Here is a 25,857-nt window from a genome sequence, read left to right on the forward strand (position 1 = left end):
AACCGCGCACTTTCATTGTTTACGAGCATTCTCGAAGAAAGTCCTTCGCTGTTTGGTACGTTTTAGTTATTCGAAACCGAGTTTGCACAGTTGACGTTTTTTCAATTAAAAATTCCACAAATGGAGTATGCTTACGTTGAGGGTAAGTGTGGGTCAGAGTTGCTTGCTTTGTCTTTTTGATACGAAAAATTCGTTTTTGTAATTAAACTTTGATAGTTGCTGAAGTCAATAAACCCATCAGTTATTTTACAAATTTAAATTATCGCACTTGACGGGTCTCAAAAAAATCGCACAATTAAAAATATCGACTAATTTGCGCACTTTGTATACGAGCTTAAAATTATTCGTTTTTCGCTTAAAGTGGTTATGGTGCGGATATCCTGCACGCCCCGCCTACGCCTCGCTACGAAAATAGTTTAACTCGTTTATTACCATAGAAAAAAGTCACGTTTTGGACTTTTTATCATGTATTATCATTTTTGACTTATATAAGCCCGGTAATCCGTTTTTACGTTGATAAATCGACATTGTAAATTTTGTTATTTTTATTTTGACAGACCATCGGAAAATTACTAGGCGCGCACATTGTTATGTCATGTGGCTTTTCGTCTCGCTTAATACACCACCAACATTAGAAAAATTTGTTTACTGCAAATTTAACTGATACCATTGTATGCACTTTTAAAGACGAGCCCCTTTCATTGTCAAGATAATTCAAGTTTTAATGCAATCTTATCGTCAAATTGTAAAAACATGTTAGGCGCCTTATAGCTAAATGCAAACAATAAATTCTAGTGATTTGTGGCATGTATGGCGTATCAAATTGTATTAGTCAATTTCGGAAATTCCAACTTCTACTCTGGCATTTTTTTTATATATAAAATATTTTACTCCTACATTCGTTGGTTTCTTTCTGTTCTGATTCACCAAGAAATTCCTATCCAACACAAAAACACATCTTGCGGTTCAAAACAAAGTATGTTTATTTAAAAATACTGCTATCACTTTAAATTTCATTCGGATATATTGATCTATTTATTGTTGATAACATTTTTATTACAGTGTAAAGATACAAGTACCAAAAATAGACTTAAATCGATATTTGATTGTTGTCCACAATGTAATCAGCTAACGATGTTCTTAAAAAAATACAAATTAAAAAAGATGACTTACGTAATGGCTTATCAAATATTATTAAACGTTTAAACAAAGTTGTAAAGTACGATTTTTTTTTCCCAAAGGTTTTGTTTAATTTTTTGATGCTGAGCAAACAAGCTGTAAACTCATCCACAATCCTGATAATAACAAATTTAATGGGATTCTGGGTCATGATTGTATGATTTTATGTTCTAAGAATAGTTTGAAAATTTCTGTGACGTTAATCAAAACTAAATCGGACCTGTTTTACGTTATAATGAGCTGGAAATGGAATAGTCGAGAGCGTTCTGGAGAAAAATTGAGAAGATCAAAAGAGTTCTCTTTAGTCAAAGAGAATTTTTCTTTTTCAACTTCACAATGAGATTAGAATTGGAGGAAGAAATTAGTTCACGTGATTTCAACAACGTTCTTCTTGGAAACGACAGGAGACACAAATAAAAAAAGGTCAAGTTGAAGAATGAAGATAATGATATTTAATGGAGATTCTAGACACTGTGGTAGAAAGGAACGTTATCGTGATAAAAATAGATCAGATCGAAGGACGAAATTGCAGAATGAAGATAATGACGATGTTCTGTAGACTTTTTGTTGGACAGGAACACTATCATGGTACAAAAGAGATAGCGTACAATAAGTAGGTTATCGGAAATGGACGGCAAACAGGACATCTCCAAATACTCGAACAATACAGAATTTCAAGCCGTTCTAAAAGATCCAACTAAGAACGAATAGAGATAAATTTATTTAGATTACCAGAAACTAGTTGACGAAGAATCGAAGAACTGTCATTTGACATAATTTTTCCGCAAACTGCAACACTAGACAAATATAAATGCAACAACACGAAAAAACAAATCTAATCCTATAAAGAACAAAGTAAGCAAGTACAAGGTCGAGATAAACAACAAGTAGGAGTCGAGGAAGTTCTGGTGACGGAAGACTCAAGAAAAAGAAGCGCCCTAGAAATGGTCTTAAGACTGAGTAAACAGTTCTATAACGTGTAACAATGAAGCAAAATTCACAAATCATAGTTAATTGATTGTGGAGTTTCGATCACTATGAATCAAGAACCCACGCCACCCATCAATCGCAACATTAAGATTACTATTATGTCACACGTCTAAAATTTAGCCCACGTAAAATTTGTATGCATTTTTTTTTCATTGAATCAAGAGTGGTTTGGCAAGAACATAGAAACAATTAATGTGACAAAATTGACTCTGAACTTTCAACCCAGACCATGATTTATTACTATTACGTTTTAATAAATTAGAAAATGCAATGACTCATAACACTTTATTAGGTAAAGTTTATTTTTTGACGATCGTATACATTTTTAACGTCTACGGTCTACACCTGCAGTAAATATCTAAATTATCTTTATCAAAACATAATAGACAAAGCATAGACGTTGGTAAGCACAAACAATGTGTCATATTCTTCGTACCATAACATTTTTTATTTGTTGTTATGAACTGATAAAGTTCATTTTCCCGATGGAATTATCTGTGGAAAACAAGTGTGGTTGTCTGAGGATTTGTTTAAATATTTAACCGAGTTCTTGACGCACGGTCGAATCATATGCAACCCATAATACTTCACTTTATCAAAACAAAAAATATATATATATATGAAGTGTTTTTAAAAGATAAATGAATCTTGAGAGATTGAGTCACACTGAGAAAAAGTATTCATGTTTTTTAAGTTGCTCTAGTTGGCCATGATGTTTATGTCAATAGTGCTGCTGACGTACGCGTCATGGCCAACTAGAGCAGAAATTTAAAACATCACATGGTAGAAAACAGGTAGCACAAATATGCGTTTTCACCTGCAAACAGATTTAATAGATTATATGTTATCTTGATCACATGATAACCTATGTGTAACATAATCATTCGGCGTGGATAAAAGATTAATTCAGGTGTTGTTTTTAGTAAATATTTTTGCACGCTGTCGTATAAAACAAATGTAAATTAATCAACAACTAAGTTTTTGAGGCGTTTACTAACAGACAAATTTTGTTTAGCGATACGTTTAAAATTTGACAACAATCGGTCTGGTAGTTTTGGAGATTATCTGCATAATAAAAATCGACAGAGGCAGGCGACAAACAGATGCGAGACCTACTTTTTCGTACTTTAGGGGTTGTGAAACGTCGAGAAAAATTACTACACTTCCTCAGCTTATGCTCGGGAAGTAAAAACTCACATTAAGATTATTTTAAACATATGTGTTGCAATATTTTATGGATAGATAAACAACGATGCAATTTATTGTATTATCGATAAAGTTGAATTGTAGTGTACAGAGTGTTTATTAAAACAATCTTAAAAAATATTATTTAAATGCTAAACAAAATTAAATATGTTCATGTCAGTAGTTGGGAAGTTCTGACAGGAATTCGTTGACTTCAGAAACTTTAGAGAAAAAAAAATGGTGATAACAGAAGTCTCCACGTATATCGTATTTTTTTACAATAATAGTATTACAAATATTTAGGTGTGAGTTTTCTAATTTTTATGTAAATTCATTCCCTTCTTTCCAAAATTTGCATGGTGTTTTTTTTTTAATTTCACTCTACAAAATTCGCAACATGATTTTCACGATTCACAAACACTAATTGCAGATACTGTTTAATTATACAGAGTGAGTCAACTAAAATAAGACATTTCGAATATTTTTTTATGAGCCTATGTTAATAGAATTTAGTTTATAAATAAAGAAGAATCACTTCATTAATATGAAAAATTGAACAGAAACACAATCATCAAACACAATGGCATAATATATTTGTGGTTTATGAAACTGCCTTGATTTGATACTCCTGGCATCCAAATTTTCGTAAAAAAAAGCAAAATTCTTAAACATTTTATAATCATATTAGAGGGATATTGGACAACCTTCCATTCGCTTAGTTGGCCCGAGCGTCGCACTAATAACGCGAAGGTTACGAGTTCGATCCCCTCGTGGGATTCTTTTTTTTTCTTACACTGTGACTACATTTTGCCTTTTTTTTTAATATGTGTGGACTTATTTCGACAACAAGAAACTTAAAACATGTTTAAAATGGTAAATTTGTATAGGGAAATATCGATTTTGCAATTACGCTCCGCCCCTCGGTCTGACAACGAATGAAAAATTCATCACGATTGAGATCGAGACAGATAGGATCTCTTTTGGTTTTGTTTTTGAATTAATACATTAATTTTTCTTTGTATAACACGATTACTTAAGAACATATTTCACATGGTAGTTTTCCGTAGAAAAATAAGGATTTTACAATTAAGCTCCGGGCCTCAGCTTACGACGAATAAAAAAAATCGTCAGAATTAAGATAGGGCGGGTGGGCGGGGCTTATATTTTGCCTTTTTTTTTTCTTAATATACACAGCCATCTTTTCATAAGTTTCATATTGTGAAAAGAAGTCTACACATATTAAAACAAAAAAGCAAAATGTAAGCCCGCCCACCCGCCCTATCTCAATTCTGATGATTTTTTTATGCGCCGTTAACCTACACGGCGGAGCTTAACGGCAAAATACTAATTTCCCTACAAGAAATTAAAAACATGTTTTCGAGTATCGTGTTGTTCAAAGAATATTATGTATATTAAGAGAAAAAGGCAAAATATTAACCCCGCCCACCCACCCCATCTCAATTGCGACGATTTTTTACTCTTAGAAACTTAAAACACGTTTAAAATTGTCAATTTTTGTAACGAAATGTGGATTTTACAATTAGGCTCCGCCCCTAGGTCGGCCGACGAATGAAAAGTTCATTACTATTTAGGTATGGGTGGGGGTGGGGCTTAACCTTTGGCTTTAATTTTTTCTTTCAATAACACGATACTCAAAAACATGTCTTACATTTCTTGCAGAGAAATAATAACCATTTTGCAATTAAATTCCGCTTCTTTGGCTCCCAACGATTAAAAGAAATCATCACAATTGACAGGGCGGGTGGGCGGGGCTTATATTTTGCCTTTTTTCTTAATATACGTAGTCGTCTTTTCAAAACATGAAACTTAAAACATGTTTAAAATGGTAAATTGTTTAGACAACTATGGATCTTGCAATTAAGCCCCGCCCTTCGATCTGACAACGAATGAAAAACTCATCACATTTGAAAATTGAGATCGGGGCCCAATCTTTGGCTTTATTTTTGTTAATATACATCCATAGTATTCTTTGAACAACACGATACTCAAAAACATGTTTTTAATGTCTTATAGAGAAATAAGGATTTTGCAGTTAAGCTCCGCTCCCTTCGCTCACGACGAATAAAAAAAATCATCAGAATTGAGAAAGGGCGGGTGGGCGGGGCTTATATTTTGCCCTTTTTTCTTAATCTACATAGCCATCTTTTCACAACAAGAAACTTAAAACATGGTTAAGATGGTACATTTTTCCATGGATTTTGCAATTATGGGGCGGAACCTAATTGCAAAATCGATATTTCCTTATACAAATTTTACATTTAAACATGTTTTAAGTTTTATGTTGTGAAAAGAACTCTACACATATTAAAACAAAAAGGCAAATTGTAAAGGTTCCGCCCCTAAGACCGCCAACGAATGAAAACTTCATTACTATTTAGATCAGGGCAGGTATAGGTGGGGCTTAATCTTTGGCTTTAATTTTTTCTTAATATACATAGGAATTCTTTGAATAACACGAAACAAAAACATGACTTTCATGATAATTTCTTGTAGAAAAATAATAACGATTTTGCAATTAAATTCCGCTCTTTTGGCTCCCGACGATTAAAAGAATTCATCACAATTGAGACAGGGCGGGTGGGCGGGGCTTACATTTTGCCTTTTTTTAATATACGTGGTCGTCTTTTCAGAACAAGAAAGTTAAAACATGTTAAAAATGGTAAATTCTTTAGACAAATATGGATCTTGCAATTAAGCTCCGCCCCTCGATCTGACAACAAATGAAAAATTCATGACAATTGAAAATTGAGGTCGGGGCGGGTATGGGTGGGGCCTAATCTATGGCTTTATTTTTCTTAATATACATGCATAGTATTCTTTGAACTACACGATACTCAAAAACATGTTTTCAATTTCTCGTAGAGAAATAAGGAATTTTCAGTTAAGTTCCGCCCCCTTGGCTCACGGGAATAAAAAAAATCTTCACAATTGTGATAGGACGGGTGGGCGGGGCTACATTTTGCCTTTTTTTTCTTAATATCTGTAGACTTATTTCGACAACACGAAACTTAAGACATGTCTACAACCCCTTTAAATAGCGCATAGTTGACGGGAACTTCAACGTCAAAAGCAAGTTTATAAATCCTACTTTGGTCTTTGGACCAGCATTAGGTTTTATTTTGCAAGTCACGTGGTGTGGGACGCCTCTTAGTTGTTACAGTTTCAAATTAATTGCGACATATGCACACCTATATTGATAATATGATTCATGTGCAAATTAATCTTCAACGCCAATTTTAACAACTATCAGTTTAATTACTTTTTGTAGCGTACCGAGCACTATTTAGCTTGATAAACCGCTCCATAGCAATAACAGACGATGGGTAGTTCCCAACTTTCAAAGCGTAACTAGAACAAACATCCTTAAAGGATTTACACTAGAATTTTAATTCGGAAAAATGTACAATGCGTCCTCGTGTTAAAGACTTGTCTAGCTCTCGCGTTAAAACCCCTTTCCTATTCAATGGTAATGAAACCAGAGAAGTACGCAATATTACTTCCGGACAACGATAGTGTCAATGTATTGTTAAGCAGTTCATTTATTTTTAAAACACAGGCCTCATGTGTACACATTAGGATTAAACATCCACACCACATTAACCAGATTCAGCGCCATTTATCATCTGGTGTTATTTTAAATACGGACTCGGGTTAAATCAACAACAACCCATCCATTAAATACCTGTTACACACTCAAGACCCCGATATCTGCAAAAGCCCGCTCTTGCAGATAACACTCAGATTGCGATTGCAACATCAAACAACAAAAGTGCAACCTTAATTTCACAACGCTGATAAGACGAAGGACGACTCGGATCGCGTACTATTATTTTTTATTTGCCCAATTAAGTGGGTTGCCATTCCGACACAACAAAATTAGAAAAAAATAAGCATCAAAGAAAAGCCGCTGACCGTAAAATTTCGTCCGCTACATTTCCACGCTGGAAATCTGCCGCCCCTCCCACATGCGACGCTCGGATGTCCGAAACGTGAGTCCGTCTCTGTCGCTCTCGCGAACAGCGTCAGAACTAATCGGCGAAGTCGGCAGGGGGCTGTTTTTGTTTATTTCGTGAAACGCACAGGCGCCTCGGAGGAGCTCTTAAACAGTAGCGCGATAATCCCGCGATAAGCACGCCGTATATTGTTGAAAGTATGATAGTATGTTTGACTGGTTGTTATCAGTGGCGGCCGGTGACGATTTATGCTGGGTAGGATGGGAAACTTTAAATTTTAATTTGTTATTAGTATTGTTATGATTGTTGTTATCAATGTTATTTGACATTTCAATATCTGACGCCGTCTGTGACAAAAAAGAACAAGCTAAAAATTAAATGATCTCAGAAAAAAAAATAAAAAGATCCAAACATTTCTAAATCTGCATTTTGTGATTAGTGAATAATTCTTTGTAGTTCACAAAAAAAAAAACTTGAAAGTTGTTACTTAACAGTAACAATATTATACAAACTGTTAAAATTTACATGTGCATATTTAAATGAAACCCACTCGATATTTTTAAATCCTTTACTAAAAAAAGTAATTCGTCGCTATTTTTGACGTTTGTTATTATGTGAAAGCAAAGTTCAGAGTACGTAATATAGTTCATAAATTAATTATTAATTATCAAAATTACCAACTGAATGGCTAGACTAATGGCTAATTAATTCAATGCAAAGTTGTACTTTCGAGCTCATTTGGTCTCATTAGTACAGCCCATTTCAATAATTGTCTAACATTCGAGTGTATTTACCTTCCCTACTTTTAAAAATATACTATATATCTTACTAATTTTAACATTTCTATCAAAAATTACTACATTAAGGCCTACTTTGGGTTTTACAATGTCTTGAAAACAAATTTGATTGTCAAGTTACTTCTGAGCGACAAGAAAAACTCAAATTTAAAAATAAAATTGTGTGCATTTACGGCAAAACACGAAGTGTCACATTTTAGACCAAACATTTGGAACTATGGAGTATTATACCGAGAAAACAATAAAAAACGAGATCAAAGACAGCCATGGGTTTTGAGGATTTGTCTTTGATTGAACTTTCGTCTTGTCAGATTACCATCAATTTGAAAGTTTGACTTGAAAATGCAATGATTAAAGACAAACTGGCAAAAATCCATGGCTGCCTTTTATCGTGTTTTTATTGCTCTCTCATTACAATATTTTAATCACTGTTAAATTCAAATAAAAAGGAGGCTAAACTTGTTCATGGTCTATAAAGATCTACCATGTGTGTGATTTTAGTTAAAACCAACAACAGTAATCGCAATTTAATCGTGTATCAAAAATATGCAATTTAAAGGAAAATACGTTTGCGTCGCAAATCTGACGCCGTATGTGTATCATTTGCAATGCTCTAAATTACGCTTTCCCCTTTAGGCTAAAAGCAACAGCGTTGACAGAATTCTCAAGATGCGGTGTTTTAACTGGGACACCTATCTAGTTTAGATAAAAATTTTAACTTTTACAAAACTATAATACCGTAGTTGTATTACAAATGTACAAGATATAATAAATACTAAATATATTTTATAATTTTTATAAAATATTTTATATTTTATTTGGAGAACATTCTAAGATACGATATCTAATTAAAAAAAAAATACATAGATATGACACTATGACACATTTAAAATTACACTTACGGCAGGTTTTTTTTTTAGATTTTTGAAAAGTTTTAAGAGACACTATATAGTAAATAAAACATCATATCTAAAAACAGTGTGACAGCAAATATAATTTTTTCAAAATTTATTTTTGTAATTCTTTTTAAATAAGAAACAGTAAAAGCAAAAAATCCAAAAATATTTTTTCATTAATATGGCCCCGTTGTTTCAATTGTCAGAATGAAATTTTAAATACAATTTGTCCACAAATTGCCATAAATAACACAATGGCAGTGTTTTTAAAACAGTTTACCATCAACATTTTTTTTAAGTTTTGTTGAAATTTGTTATCCCGTATTTTAAAAATCAATATTTCAGTACGCGGTTTTCATTACAGTTTTCAGCTTATAGAACTCTAAGACATTTTCCTTTCCGATAAAAAAAAGATGTTTCCTGGGTATTGTCTAGAGTTCTGTAAACTAAAGACAGTTGCGAAACCTGAAATGAAAAATTACAATAAAATGGATGGGGCTTCTTTTTTGGTTTTCTTTTTCAATGAATACACTTATGTTTTCTTTGTATAACACGATTACTTAAGAATATATTTCACATAGTAATTTCTCGTAGAAAAATAAGGATTTTACAATTAAGCTCCGCCCCTCAGCTTAGGACGAATAAAAAAAATCATCAGAATTAAGATAGGGCGGGTGGGCGGGGCTTATATTTTGCCTTTTTTTTCCTTAATATACATAGCCATCTTTTCACAACAAGAAACTTAAAACATTTTTGCAAGGAAATATGAATTTTGTAATTATGGGGCGGAACGCAATTGCAAAATCGATATGTCCTTACACAAATTTTCCATTTAAACATGTTTTAAGTTTCACACATATTAAAACAAAAAGGCAAAATGTAATGTAATGTAAGATTAGGCCCCACCCATACCCGCCCCGACCTCAATTTTCAATTGTCATGAATTTTTCATTTGTTGTCAGATCGAGGAGCGGGGCTTAATTGCAATATCCAAATTTGTCTAAAGAATTTACCATTTTAAACATGTTTTAAGTTTCATGTTCTGAAAAGACGACTACGTATATTAAGAAGAAATGCAAAATATAAGCCCCGCCCACCCGCCCTATCTCAGTTGTGATTATTTATTTTTATTCATCGAGAGCCAAGGCAGTGGAATTTAATTGCAAAATCGTTATTATTTCTCTACAAGAAATTACCAAGTAAGTCATGTTTTTGAGTTTCGTGTTATTCATAGAATTCCTATGTATACATATTAAGAAAAAATTAAAGCCAAAAATTAAGCCTCTCCCATACCTGCCCTGATCCAAATAGTAATGAAGTTTTCATTCTTTGGCCGAACTAGGGGCGGAGCCTAATTGTAAAACCCATGTTTCCTTAAAAAAATACAATTTGAACGTGTTTTAAGTTTCTAAGAATAAAAAAAATCATCACAATTGAGATGGGGAGAGTGGGCGGGGTTTATATTTTGCTTTTTTTCTTAATATACATAGTATTCTTTGCACAACACCATATTCAAAAACATGTTTTTAGTTTCTTGTAAAGAAATAAGTATTTTGCAGTTAAGCTCTGTCCCCTTTGTTCACGGTGCATAAAAAAAATCATCCCAATTGAGATAGGGCGGGTGGGCGGGCTTACATTTTGCCTTTTTGTTTTAATATGTGTAGAATTCTCTTCACAACATGAAATTTAAAACATGTTTAAAATGGAAAATTTGTATAGGGAAATATCGATTTTGCAATTAGTTTCCACCCCATAATTGCAAAATCCACATTTCCTTGCAAAAATGTGCCATTTTAACCATGTTCTAAGTTTCTTGTGAAAAGATGGCTGTGTATATTAAAAAAAAAAAAAGGAAAAATATACGCCCCGCCCACCCGCCCTATCTCAATTGTGATGTTTTTTTTTTATTCGCCGGAGCTTAACTGGAAAATACTTATTTCTTTATAAGAAATTAAAAAATACGTTTTTGAGTATCGTGTTGTTCTAAGAATACTATGTATATTAAAAAAAAGGCAAAATATGGTCCCCGCCCACCCACCACATCTCCATTGTGATTTTTTTAGTTTTGTTGAAATTTTTTAACACGTATTTCGGAACGCCGTTTTCGCCACTGTTTTCAGTTTACAGAACTCTAGACACTACGCATGAAATATTATCGAGTTTCAATTTTTTTTACTTATTTCCTTTCCGAAAAAAAATCAACAATCTTTCCTGACCAGTGTCTAAATTTCTATAGTGGCAAAAACCATGAGGAAAATTTCCAAAAATAAACTAAAATTTTCCGTTTTCCAAATTTAAAATTTTTTATCCGTTCTTAATATCCTAGCTCTAATATGGTACATTTAAAATTATACTTACGACACTATTTTTTTTCAGATTTTTGAAAAGTTTTTAGAAAGACTGTCTAGTATAAAGTATAACACAATATTCGAAAACAATGTTAAAGCAAACACATTTTTTTTTCTTTTTAAATTGGACACAGGAAAAGCAAAAATCCGAAAATATTTTTTGCATTACTATGGTTTGTTGAAAATGTAGGAGGGCGGATTGAAATTTTAAAAGTTCGTCCCTATCGTGATTATTACCTGTTACCGTTACAGTGTTATTTAAGACCATTCTTTACGTTTTTCTGTTGCGAGACGTTCAATGCATAGTCAGAATTATAACATCTCCATTATTAATAGACTTATTGTTATGAAATTTTAAATATAATTTGTCAAAAATGGTTTACCATAACTTTTTTTAATTCCGTAATTGTATGAGATTTTCAACGCATATTTTAAACAAAAAATCAGTATATCAGTTATTTATGGAAAACAGTTGTGTCAAAAGAGTTCTAGGAAGGTACTCGAAATCTTGGAAGGATAAGGCCCGGTTTTACAAATGTCCGGTTCAACACGAGTTCAACTGAACTTGAGTTCAACTGAACTGAGGTTCAATTCATGCGTCCGTTTTACAAACACCGCTATCGTCCGGTTCAGCTGAGCCACAAATTTCCTTAGGTTGGTAGCGCGCACCCGAGAATCTGACAGTTGAGACCACGTTGGGTCTGTTTTGTTGTCATTATTTGTGTACGCCGATTCGAAGTTGTTTACATTATTATAAATTATTTGTGGTAAATTCTGCAAAGTAATTAGTTTTCTGCGTTTGTGGGGTACGTATATTTGTATATATAACATTTGCTCCTTAAAAGTAGATGATTATGATGGTTTTAACATTTCGTTTCAGATGAGTAATACACGTGCTCCGAATTTTACAAAATCCGAAGAAAACCTGCTCCTATCTTTAGTGAGCAAGTATAAAAATATTCTGGAGTGTAAATTGTCCAACACTGATGCAAATCAAAAAAAAAATCAGTGTTGGAAGAAAATTGAAGTAGAGTTCAATTCTTTATCTGGCCCGACCTTCCGGGACCACAAAGTTTTGAAAAAAAAGTACGATAGCATTAAGAAGAGGACAACGAAAAAATTTGCTGACGAGAAAGCCTATGTCGGTGGTACTGGGGGAGGGTCACAACAAAGTATTGAGGTCACCGATGTTGATGTGGCTGTAAAAGAAATTCTCGGGGCCAGACTAATGGGGCATAGCAGCGAATTTGATGGCGATTCCGAAACAACCTGTAAGAAGTATTTTTATGAATAATATGTATTGTAAAATTAAAATGTTGATGCTTTTCAGCATTCCAAAGTAACGGCGGGATAAATGTTGGTTGTCTCATCACCACGCCTGCCCATTTGGAAGAACAATGTACATCAATGTATAATCTCTCTGATGACGAAAATGATGGTAAATACTTTTTATTCTTACATACACTTTGTTCAGAAATCTTTTACTATTTTTTCTTTATTATTATTTATTTCAGATTGTTTTATGCCAAAAGATCAAACTGGAGCAATGTCGAGAGAAGTGCCTGTTATGGATAAAATAAGTTGTCCCAATAAAGAAAGTGGTAAACATTAATAATAATCAAATAATTAGTTTTGACTTGTACCTATGGTTATTTTTGTAGAAAATGGTCAAACTGGGAATTGGGCTAAATACACCCCCAAAATGTTGAAGCAAAAAAAATCTTCAGCACTCACTCCATATCATAGAGGTATTATATGTATATATATTTATATTAAAAAATGTTTGCCACTTGTCTTAAAACTTTATTAATGTATTGTTTGTATAGGTAAAGGAAACCAGACAAGTGATAAGTTAGAGCAATGGGCCGCTGCCAAAGAACTTGTCGAACTAAGTCGAAAGGAATACATCCAAAAGGAGCAAGAGTTTAAATTAAAAGCCATGAAAGAGAAACATGAATTAGAAATGCAAATTATGAGAGACAAAGCTGCAGTTGAATTAGAAGTAATCAAGAAAGAACACCAAATGAAGATTGAAATATTAATTGCCCAAAAATTTAATATTTTAAATAATAAAACTTAAATAAATAATTACATTACATTTTATTATTTACTGCAACTAAAAACAAAATCAAAAAATGCAAATTAGTAAAATATTCTCTGATGAACTGGTTCCGTACAAAATTGTTCTGATTATAATTGCCACTATATTCTCCAATGTTTTCAATTAGAACATCGTTCACAAAATTCACTGCTGCTTCTTCTTCTGCGTCCACTGGCGGTTATTTTTCATTTAAAATAATTGCAATGTTGTGTAAAACTGCTGTTGCCACAACCACTGCCTCTACTTTACACATTTTTAAACGAATTCCAAAAGCCAATGCTGGAAAGCGTCTTTTCCACACCCCAAAACATTAATTATTTGAGAAGCTGTTGCTTTACTAATCCCTATAAAGTCACCAGCAACTTGCAGAAAAGATCCAGTGGCAAGGAAACGTAAAGTCACAAGTAGCATTTGCTCCGATGATACTGCATGATTTCTTTCCGTTCGCCATGTAATTTGCTCCTGTATTTGTTGCAAAATAAACCGTACGCCAGTCTTGGAAAAACGAAATCGTTTAAAAAATTCCCCAGCATTTCACTTTTCAAAGTGATTTTCTCTCAATTGAAAAACTTTTGGTCGTCGCATACGTGCCGGTTCTAATATGTTTATCACTTCTAAAACGTCTTCATCGTCAGTTAAATACTCCTAATAAATTTTGCATCTTCAATTATAATGCTGTCACACCACCAAAACGATAAAGCACAGACGTTTGAGGTTATGGACAGTTGAGCGAAGCTTAAACCACCCTGACATCAGCGCTCAGCTGAGCCTTCGTTTGAGCGCGGTTTAACATTGAACTATGTATTGTAAAACGGACAACTGCAGTTGAACCAAGGCTTATCTTTGAACCTCGCTTAAGCTTGCATTGTAAAACCGGGCCTAAGTATTACTGGGAAGGGTGAACAAAAGATAGGTTTTACGACATGCAGGTGGACGAAGAGAAAGTTTCGGGGTGATACTGGTTGGAAGTAATTAAATACAAATTATATACAAATACTATACAATTTTCTGGGACTTGCCAGCCTCCACACCGTGATGAAAACCGCGTTCCGAAATTTCCATAAATAACTGAGACATTGATTTTTAAAGATTCTGAAAATGTGTTGAAAATACACAGTTATTAAAGTTCGGCAAAGATATAGTGCGTTTACGACTGTAACTTCATAAAAATTTACAGCGGACTCCTCATAAATTCAATATATAAGCAATGGCACGTTACACAGTATCTTTCGAACAAAATTAAAATTATCCCACTGATTTTTGCTAGGTAATAAGTTAGATTTTTCCACAATCACTTTCTAACACAAATAAAATTGAAGTCGATACTCTAATGATTACACAACTCGGTCAGCAAACTTTACACTCGTAAGTGACAGCACTTTTATCACACTTTTATCTCATTCACTTTCTAATACATTTTCATACAATTTCTGAAGTTATAAATAAAAATTTTACGTTACACGTGCCCTAAAACTTTGTTGTGCTCGGTTAGCACCTCACTGTGAGCAAGCTTTGACACTTAAGGCGGTAATAACGCTTTTAACCCACTTGTTGCATGCATATGCATTATTATGAAATAAAATGAGACACTTCCTGTTGCTTTTGGATACTTTTATTAGAGTTAAACCTACATGTAATACTCCTGATAACCGCACAAATGACACAACAAATGTTTAAGTTACCAAATTTTATTACACGGAAAGTGTAGACGCGAAAATTTTTTAATGATATTATTATCGACACCAAACTACAAGAAGTGAATCTTAATTAAAAGCTTACCAAATATAATTATTTAAGGACTCTAAAAGCTTGGCGATTAGTACGTTTGTCCTTGTTATTTTTTATCGCCGGTTAATATGCTATTAAATTTAGTTGAACTGTACGCAAGTACATACCTACAAAACTTAAAAGATAAGACCATGGAATGTGAACTATTCAAATATGCAGAAAATGTATGTTATTCTGTCTAAAAAAATTATAACGTCATAGTTTAAAAGCAAAATTATATCTGTTGTATATTTTTGTATAACTATTAATGACTCCCACAATTAACGCTTATCTAACATTAAAATTTTTTTTTCTGTAGTTCTTTTCCATAAATACTGAATGTATTTATCATACAGTAATATCTACTACTTTTTTCAGTTATTCAAGCTGTCAAAGCACTGGTGATATCATATAAATTATCTTAACACTATTGACCTTCATCTTGAAAGTTGATAAAACAATACATAAGCTAACAGTCTGATCTCATTGTATAAGCAATTATTATTAAAAATGAGCAAACTATGATCTGCGCAATATTTAAATCAATTAATTCAAATAAATCAACTTCAACTGTTGAAAGGGCAGTAGGATTTCAAAAAATAGCTGACTTTAATGTAGAAACTTGGTCTATATTTTTCCAAAATTTATAGTTTCACGTGTACAGTTTTCGCTTTTATCTCTATCTGATTTCGACAAGCTCGTAATCTCTTATTTAATTACATGTTAGAGATTTTGATACACACAATCAGTGAAAAATAATCAAACTACAAAAATCTGTCGCACCAATTAGTGATATTATTTTCGGTCCGACATTGCTTCGAACCATACTAATTTTTGTGATTTTCCTCAATTGCCCACCCCGCCCCCACCCGCGCCGCCACTGATAATTATCCGCATTGGCGCCTGCCGCTCGCGCTCGTCACTTTTTCTATTTTAAAACTTCGCACACAAGCTCTGTCGAAGTTTTTGCCTCCGTCGACGTAATTGCTCCGAAACTCCAGTGCAATTTGTTTACATTTCGTCCGTGTTGTGCAACGGCGAGCCGACGCTCCTCCACGCACCTGAACCGCGCAATTTTCGCCGAGAATCACATGGCGATATTTACAACAATCCATTATCTCGCAGATAAAGCACTCGTACGGTCTTTGTATACTAAACAAGCGACATAAACATATCAGTGGATGCGATACACCTAGAACCGCCGCTTGCGCTCCGAAAGTGCTAATTTTTTCTGCAATCATGATGACAGAGACGCTGGCCAACATCCATCTCAACAGGCAGCAGAGCCGAAGAGACAGGTCGAACAGCACGAGTAACGGCTCCCCGAAGATCTCCACCAGCAACGGCAACCTGAAGATCAACAGCAACTGCGGCATGTTCCAGATGCGGCACGACCCCGTGAAGAGGACCGGCAGCTTCGTCATAGGCCAGAAGCTACGCGAATCCAAGTGGTTCACGCACGCCGAAATGAACATTTTTTGTGCCGTGGTGGAGTCGGGGTTCATCATCGAGCAGAAGCAGGAGGATGTCACCAGGTACGGGGTCGCCATCTGGGCCCCTAGCTACGGTAAGTCCTGGCCTGGACAGCGCGCCAAAAGTCGTGTCGTCTTGCCAAATTTATAATCGCGATTACGCCAAGTTCAGGTTTTTTTTAATGTTACCTAATGATTAACTTCGCAGTGTCGTGTAAATTTAAAGGCGGTTAGGAAAGTGAGGCGCTTTTGTTGTATTTATTCAAGAAATAATAAATTTTGAAGGGCATTTTACACTGTTAAGACTGAAAAAATCTATATTTCAAATTGGACATACATGGTCTAAGCTTATTTAGCCAGAACTTCCCACGCCTCTGAAGAACACTAACAAATCCAATGTTTTAGATGAATTACTTCAAAGATAAATGAAGAAATCTAGAACGGTTTAATGCAGTTTATTTATCATTATATACTTCGAAAAAGAACCGCAAGTCAGTTTTTAACCGACTGTGGTTTTTGCGGTATTTTTTTTATGAAAAACAAACAAGCCATTATTTAGCCTCATCGACAATAACAGTCCTCTTTGAAAATAAATGCACTCATTTTATAATATTATAATTTTATTCGTTCGTGTTTTCAATTCAATTCAATAACATCTTCATTTTTTTACTGTAACTGATAGGTGATATACAGGGTGATTCTTAAATATATGCGAAAAATAGCATAGTTCTAAAGCTATAGTTACTTGTAAAAATTTTGATACTGCGAATTTTTTATTTTTCTATTGTAACCCTTAAGTGAATAAAAAAGTCATCAATTTTTTAGTAGAGACAAATATATGTATTATTTTCGATAGGTAAAGTGTAAAACCAATAACACCAACATTGCGTTTCTGGAATTTCAGGCCGGTTTTGATCCAATAAATAAAATAAATTTCCTCGTTATTTTTTTAAACATCCTGTATATACTGTTCTAAAAAATATAGGTGCACTGATGAATGACAACAATAATATTTTACACATTTTAGAAACGATTTACTTAGCAAAATTTTAAGATTACGTTATCAATTTATGTATACAATTTTGGTGTTTTCCAAAAACCTAGATGTGGAAGTAAAAAATAAGGGCGGATTAATAAACCACAAGTATAGAAATATTATTTTGTAAAATTTAAATAGGATTTACGACGCAAAAGTTTAGATGACACGTCATCAAATTGTTGGCTGGGATGATCAGACAAATTTTTATTAGCGATACTCCAAAAGTCCATAAAAAATCGCACAAGGATCAATCCAATAATTTCCGAAATTATCGGTATACAGAGAACATTTTTCGCTTGGAAAGTAAAAATACTGTAAAGCTTAAATCTGATATAAAATGTCCAATAGTGGGATTTGATGCCCAAAATACAAACAAGGCGATTAAAAGAATTCTAAAAAAAATCTTGACGAAATTTATTATAATTCGCTTAGTTAGGACTAATATTTTCTAAAAAACGGAAAAGTGACATTGACACAACGGTTTTTTAATCAATACTATTCACAATATTTGCATTCTCATTGAAAAATTAACAACTCCACCATTTTTAAAGATGGAGACTTGGAATTTGTTATAACAGGATTTTTGATTTAATCAACAAAATAAATTGGTTAATTAATTTTTTTTTGAGTCACCTGTATAAGCCAATGTAAAACATATCAATGCATTCATAAACTACAAGTGCAGACACATATTTTACACGTTTTAGATTTATCCAGAAAAATTTTGAGATGACGTCGTCGATTTTTGTGTATAATTGTTTTTTTTTTAAGGGTGGATTAATAAACCACAAATATAAAAATATTATTTTGTAAAATTTAAATAGGTTTGACAACGCAAAATTTTTAGATAACATCAAATTGTTAATTGGGATGATTCAACAAATTTTTGTTGGCTATATTCCGAAAGTACATAAAAAAATTCACAACAATCGGTCCAGTAATTTCGGAAATTATCTACGTACGGAGAACAGCTTACGCTCGGAAAGTAAACATTTCGTAAAGACTAAATTTTATATAAAATGCCTTCGCTTTTGTCCAACAGTGGGATCTGACGCTCAAAATACAAACAAGAGGGCTAAAAAAATTCTTAACGAAATTTATTAATTTAAAAAATAGTCATATTAAAAAATGCACAGCTCCACCATTTTTAAAGATAGAGACTTGGAATTTTCCATAACAGGATTTTTTATTTAATCAATAAAATAAATTGTTTAATTAATTATTTTTATGAGTCACCCTGTGTAAGCCGTTGTAAAAAAATATAAATGCATTCATAAGCCACAAATGCAGACACATAAGATTTTAAACGTTTTAGATTTATCTAGCAACATTTTGAGATGACGTCAATTTTTGTGTACATTTTTTTTAACCTAAATGTGAAAGGTAAAAATAAGAGTGGACTAATAAACCACTAGTTAGAAATATTTTATAAAATTTAAATACCTACGATTTACTACGCAAAGGTTTATGATGACGTCATCAAACTGTTGATTGGGATGATCAGACAAATTTTTGTTCGGAAAGTACATAAGAACATTCACAACAAATTGTCCAGTAATTTCAGAAGTGATCTATTTCTAGAAGACAGCCTACACACGGGAAGTACTGTAAAGATGAAATTTGAAATAAAATGCTTCACTTTTGTGCAACAGTGGGATCTGATGCTCAAAATAGCGACAAGGCGACAAAAAAATTGTGGACGAAAGTTATTATAATTCGTTTAGTTAGGGCTATATTTTCAAACATACAGGATTTTCCTCTTAAACATTAAAGTTTAACTTTTTTAGATGGAACATACTATATACTTTTTATAAATATAAAAATGTTATTTAAGAAAAAAGAAGTTGACACGAGGGTTTTTTGATCAACTATATTCAAAATATTTGCTTTTTTATATTAAAAATATTGAAACATTAACAGCTCCACCATTTTTAAAGATGGAGAATTCCAATTTTATGTAACATTTTACTTTTGATTTAACCAATAAAATATGTTAATTTATTAATTCATTTTTTTTTTGATCACCCTGTATAAGCCATTGGAAAAAATATCAATGGATTTATAGACTACAAGTGTATATATTTTCATGTTTACGATGACCTCAAAACACTGCAAAATTTCAGAGCAATGTTATTTAAGAATTTTGATTGTTTTTTCAAAATGTCGCTGTCTACGGTAAAAAATAAGGGCGGAATAATAAACAACAACTACAGCATGTCATTTTATAAAAATTTAAGTAGGATTTACTTGGGAAATGTTGAAATAAACGAAAATTTTCAACAATCCTTCCAGTAGTTTCGGAAATTATTTATCTAGTAAAATCACAGACCACAAATGGCAGACAGACGGAAACGGGAACCTTCTTTTTCAGCCAAAAAGATCTAAAAATCCTGCACTGTGTATATTTTGCAGAAAAAAGCAAGAACCCTGAGTACCTGACCATCTACACCATCACCGAATGCAAGGGCAAATTCAAAGTCCTGCCCTGCAAGCTCATCGAATTTTGGCCCGATGGGACCACCGTCAAAATCAACAACAAATCCGACAAAACGGAAACTCCATTGGCCGAAGACGTGGTCCGAAGTCAAATCACAGCAGCCGAAAACTCCAAAAGGAAGTGGCACAACACCGAGCATTTCGCCTACTATTGTCGATACGGACCTGTCGCTACCAACGTTAGGATGAGAAAGGTTAGTAAGAAGAACAATCGCACGAACAATGAAAGATTAGATTCTCGAAATTGTCGCGACGTTAACTGGACTGTGATAAACGATAAGCAATTTTCGTGCCGTGATAAACGTCAAGGTCTCCCCTGAAAAAATTATCGTAACCGTTGAAAAAAGTCATTTGCAAGTCAATTTGTGCAATGTTTGACGCCAAGTTGAAGGTCGCGGGAGCCAGAGACGTAGCGGAAAACAAAAGCTTAAGTTAATCTAATTATGTTAATTGTGTCAGAAGTGACGTTTCATAAACAAACCACCCAGTTTAACGTCTACGACGCATTACCAAATTAACGCAATTTGTTGTAATAAGAAACAAATACGGGGAAAATCGCTTTTGATCTTCGGTTTATTATTGGCGGTTTGTCGTCGACGCGGTCAGAAATAACAGATTCGTCATGTTTGACATTTGACGTCGTCACATCTCTGATCTTTTTCACGTGCGTCGAATTTGGCAGCACCTGGAATCTTTAGCGACTAATTGCACAATTAGTGACGTACTATTTTCAAGTTCAGATGATTCAAATGTTTTTGACGTTGTAATTAACTTATTTTTTATTGTCTGAAAAACACTTTTGTTTTTTTGCTACAATGTCTGGACTGGTTCCAGTAATCGTTAAATATTTTTCCTCAAATTAAATTAAGCGGCTCGGTGATAATGCAAACCTTCGTTTTATTCCGCAACAACTAAGTATAAGTTCTGAAAGGACGTGCGGCAAATTTTGGCACTACGACTCCTGTTTTCCAATTGTTTTTATTGCTCTAACGATTCATTAAGTAATTTTTTAACTATATCATTTAATTCGATTTAAAAACATGATATCCAAAAATAAAAAAATAAACTAATTTTGATTGGTGTGACTAAAGATTCATCATACACCTGTGAAGTTGCCACTTGAACATCGAACAAAACTGATGTTCTTTATTCAGTATTATAAACTTTGCGCTAATCTAGAAATTAACTAAAAATAAAAACCAAAATTTTAAATTAGTATCTCTATAATACAATGCGATTTCAAAATGGTTTTTCCTATCCGTAATGCAATTGATTATGTGTATATCAAGTGATGACAATGCAGTTATGAAGACTGAGTATGGAATTTGCAGCTCGAGCATCGAGGCATGTTTGAAATGACTACATATAAAATATTTAAGTGTCAAATTTGTACAGAAACTATAAGAATTTCGGCTACAACTAAGAAAACATAAAGGTAACAATAGATTTATAAAGCCAATTTAATGTTATTTTCAGAAACAAATAAACTAGATACATTGCTTTGTAAAATAGAAGTCAAAACGTCGGGAAAATCATAGCTCTTAAATAGACGTCTACTTACATTCTTCCTTCTCCAAAAGAAAAAATTTCAATTTAAATTTAAAAAAAATAATTATACAGGGTGATGAAAAAATGATGTAGTGCTCGATACTACGGTGTTAAGAACGCTTTAAAGAACTCCAAAAAAATGGTTGCAAAAATTCCTGCACCAAACTTGAAAATATTGGACGTTAAATTTGAAGATTTAACAATGTTCAATCGTCTAATAGACATTTAAACAATTAGTTATGAATAATTTAATAATAATTTACAAGAATACGATTCACGTTATTTGAGATAGTATTTTTGACAATTTTTATCGAAAATACGAAGTTAATTTTTCAGTTTTGAAGTTTAATGTTTTCAAAAATTGAGTAACCATTTCTTTTGAGTTCTGCAGCGCCTTCTTAACAACGTACCATCGAACAAATAGGTTATTTTTCTATCATCCTATAGTATTTTTCCGGAATGAGATTACAAAATGAAAAAAATAAATAAATGTCAAGGTAAAAATTGATTTATTAAAAAAAACATTCATTATCTAAGTTTTTGTTAGTTACATATACTTATTTTATTTGTTTTTACCCTAAAATTGACTCTTAAAATCATGGATATGTATATAAATAATATATATAAGTAATATTTTGATATTAAACTATTGCTCCAAAAATTCTAGACGTATTCAGGTATTTCAGATATGTTGTAAATTAATATTAATTCCTTCAAATTAGCGGTTTTTTTTTTTTTATTTAACCGGATCTCCTACTGTTTCAAGATATTACAAAGAAACAATTTACATATGTATGCATACAACGTCATATATTATGTATACAATAACAAAAATTCTGAACATAATCTTCGGAATGAAAAAGTGTTTTAGCACAATTTTCTGTTTAAAGGAAAATTTAAAAAATCCTTATTCATGCTTATTTACGTCGTATTTTGTGTAAATTTTTGTATTCAGTAATATACAATGTAAATTTGTGTCAATTAAAATCCCTCCCAAAAGTACTTTAAACAATCGGTTCATCATAATTTCTAATGAACGGATTGTTTCATAATTGTCGAAAAGCGGTCACAAGCGACTTAGACAACAATGATGAAATTAGGATGAAAACGACTTAAGCATTTTATCAATTAAGTTGAAATATCCTGTGTAGTTAAATCTATCAAAGAATTTGAAAATTTCTACATACTGCAATCAACTTCACACTGGCAAAGCCTAAACATTTTATCTTGACAATGAACTGGTTTTGCTATAATTTCTTTTTTGTAGTGCTTTTGTTTGGATTTCAATATCACATTTATTTACGTACAGTGACAAAGAAATTTAATTTATTATCACAAATTGTCACATGAGTGATAAAAAAATTCTGTGACGAAGCGCACTTTAATTTTTTTCTGAAATAGGTAGAATTCTAATACTGACGAGATACACAGTAAAGTGTGGCGTTTCCACAAACTACAACAAATTGCAATTTTAAGCAATTTCTTTTCAATTAATTGTAATGACATTCATTAGTAAAGTTCGTTCACATTTGCAAACTCTGTACAATTTACACAATTAAAAATTACAACCATTTCAATTTAAAAAATAATTTTTATTGCTTTGTCTTGATCGCTGCTAAAACTAAAAACTAGACGTATTGCAGTTTTTGCTAACTCAGTCATGATAAATCCGTGTTTATTCAGAAAATCAACGAAACTGTGCACATGTGCACGTATTTAATCTCGACCAACTGACTCAGTGCGTTACTAATTGTAGTTCCAGAGTCACAGTTTCGAATTAATTTACCCAAACTCAATCATAATCAAATGGACGATAAACCACTCGATTCCAGTATACGGTTTGCATTATTATTGAGCACAAGTGTTGCACCACAACAATATCAGATAACAAATTACGTGTGAAAAAAATAAAGTGATAAGACAGATAACTTTCGGCGCCATATCACCGACTGAATACTCTTCACGAGATAAAAAAAAACAATAAATAACATGCAAAGTCTCAATTTTATCATAATCATTTTTTTCCAGATTACAGACGGATTAAGGTGGAACACCGGCACGTTCTTCCTAAAAATCAGGAGTCTGACAGCTAAATAACCACCTAGATATAAGTTAAAGTTAATTTAGTATTACCTCCTAAGACTGTGTTATTTATTTCTTTTATATGGACATGATGACTTATTTTTTATATGTAAAGTTGTCAAGTTTATTGAAGGGTTTAACTTTAATAAATCGATGATAACTAAGACTTAAGTGCCTTTACTTGTTGCATCATAAGTAAAGACACGCGCTTGTTATTATTATTATTATCACCCACCTCTCTCAGCAGCCCGAAGAGGACATCCGTACTCAGCGACCTCTCGTGGGCTTCGTCCATAATAATGGCGCTGTAGTGGTCCAAGTCCGGCTCCCGGAGGCTCTCCCTGAGGAGGATACCGTCCGTCATATACTTGATGACGGTGTTCTCAGAAGTGCAATCTTCGAAACGGATGGCATAACCCACTTCATCGCCTATCCACGTTTGAAATTAATTATTATTTGAAAAGGATTCGTTTTTGAGATATTACCCAACTGTGTGCCCATTTCGTCACTAACGCGTTTCGCCACCGACATTGCAGCCACTCTTCTCGGTTGCGTACAACCAATCATTCCGTACTTGCTGTAGCCATCTTCGTGTAAATATTGGGTGAGTTGGGTGGTTTTGCCGCTGCCGGTTTCACCTAGACGAGAATTGAAAGGTGATATTAATTTAATTGGATTTTTTATTTCCTGTTAAAAAAAAAGTAAATCAGAAATAACCGCCCATTTCGCAATGTTTTCCTTGCTGTCTACGTTAGACTTGTTGACTATTTGTTTGCAGAAATTATCATTGAGGGCATCTTTTTAAAACAGTGAAGCGTATCTGAAGTGGTTTGTGGTCTCGACATCAAAAATGATTAGCTGCTGCTAAAAGAAGCTTATTTATAATTCTGGAATGAATTATAAACATGTGTAATGAAACATGTCTGCAAATTAACTAGGATATAAACAAACAATGAGGATTTTTTTCAGTTCAAGGATAAACTTCATTCTTATTAGTATAGCGAATTTATGACGTGCCTTTTTTAAATTAAAGTTTATTGCGGTTGGTCATAAAAATTGTTGCTTGTGATGTGTATACAAAGTCAGTGAACTACTAACAATACAGGGGTACTTTAAAAAATATTTTTATATAGATTAGAAAAGTGCACATTGTGGCTTCACGCAGGGTCCGCTGCTATTTCTTTTATTCATGAATGATTTTGCAGTTCCTTCGAACCTTATTAAAATTATTATACAATCAGTTCAAAGGATTATAAATAAATGATAGTCATGGTTACAGAAAAAAAAAACTGCAGCATCAGGAATTTGGGTGTGTGACAAAAAATAATAAAAGGAATGCAGGTCGATAAGGCTTGCGAAATATGTTTATTGTCATTGTCATCGATTACTTTATTTAATTCTTTTTATTATTTACATATCTGCAATTCTTGGATATACTTATCTATATTACTGATTTCCTTTCCTTAAAATGAGGGAAACTACAGTGGACATACTTTGATAAGAAAACACCAATAAAATGTTGCACGTAATCAACAAAATAACTGTATCTAAATTAAACCGAAAATACGAAAATATATTTTTTAGAATGAACCCAAAAATGAATGGAAATTCAACTGAAGTACTTAACGAGGTGTCGTTAAGTTTAAGCACAGTGTGTTAGAATTCTAGAACCAACTGGTATCAATTTGATAATTCGAGAGATTAAAAAAAAAATGTTGTCGTATTAAAAACATCATCAATCAAAAGCTAGAAATTTATTAACATTCTTGTTTTTTTATCTTAGTGATGGATTAGCGAATGAGGAAATGTTTTACTCTTGATAAAAAAATCAATGGTTCTTTTAGCTTTGTTCAAGAACAAATTTGTAAAATATTTTGGATATTATTAGGTTATTTATGAGCAGATGGTTTCAACGTTTATTCAAAAAAAAGGTTCATTCATTATTATTAATTAACGCATTATTCTAAGAAACCATAAACTCAG

The 25,857-nt window shown here is 32.8% G+C and overlaps 3 protein-coding genes across 3 annotated transcripts in view; 2 read left to right on the forward strand and 1 right to left on the reverse strand.

The window, feature by feature from the left end:
* Window positions 1-25,857, reverse strand: part of LOC135139394 (pre-mRNA-splicing factor ATP-dependent RNA helicase PRP16) — a 55,405-nt gene that overhangs the window by 21,555 nt on the left and 7,993 nt on the right. Inside the window, exons 4-5 of the mRNA XM_064069605.1 lie at window positions 24,360-24,512; window positions 24,110-24,303 (exon numbers count right to left, since the gene is read on the reverse strand). Coding sequence (XP_063925675.1) covers window positions 24,110-24,303; window positions 24,360-24,512 — 347 coding nt within the window. The remainder of the gene's footprint in view (window positions 1-24,109; window positions 24,304-24,359; window positions 24,513-25,857) is intronic.
* Window positions 7-24,040, forward strand: LOC135139398 (uncharacterized). Its single transcript, XM_064069612.1, has 4 exons — window positions 7-142; window positions 16,487-16,804; window positions 20,161-20,438; window positions 23,821-24,040. The coding sequence occupies exons 1-4, from the start codon at window positions 121-123 to the stop codon at window positions 23,887-23,889; spliced, it is 687 nt and encodes a 228-aa protein (XP_063925682.1). The 5' UTR covers window positions 7-120; the 3' UTR covers window positions 23,890-24,040.
* LOC135139397 (myb/SANT-like DNA-binding domain-containing protein 3) lies at window positions 11,438-13,460 on the forward strand. Its single transcript, XM_064069611.1, has 6 exons — window positions 11,438-12,175; window positions 12,250-12,640; window positions 12,700-12,807; window positions 12,884-12,970; window positions 13,031-13,117; window positions 13,196-13,460. The coding sequence occupies exons 2-6, from the start codon at window positions 12,250-12,252 to the stop codon at window positions 13,447-13,449; spliced, it is 927 nt and encodes a 308-aa protein (XP_063925681.1). The 5' UTR covers window positions 11,438-12,175; the 3' UTR covers window positions 13,450-13,460.

Source organism: Zophobas morio, unplaced genomic scaffold (assembly GCF_036711695.1).
Source record: "Zophobas morio isolate AGI-343-1 ecotype UQ-CSIRO unplaced genomic scaffold, CSIRO_AGI_Zmor_V1 ptg000031l, whole genome shotgun sequence".
Classification (NCBI taxonomy): domain Eukaryota; kingdom Metazoa; phylum Arthropoda; class Insecta; order Coleoptera; family Tenebrionidae; genus Zophobas; species Zophobas morio.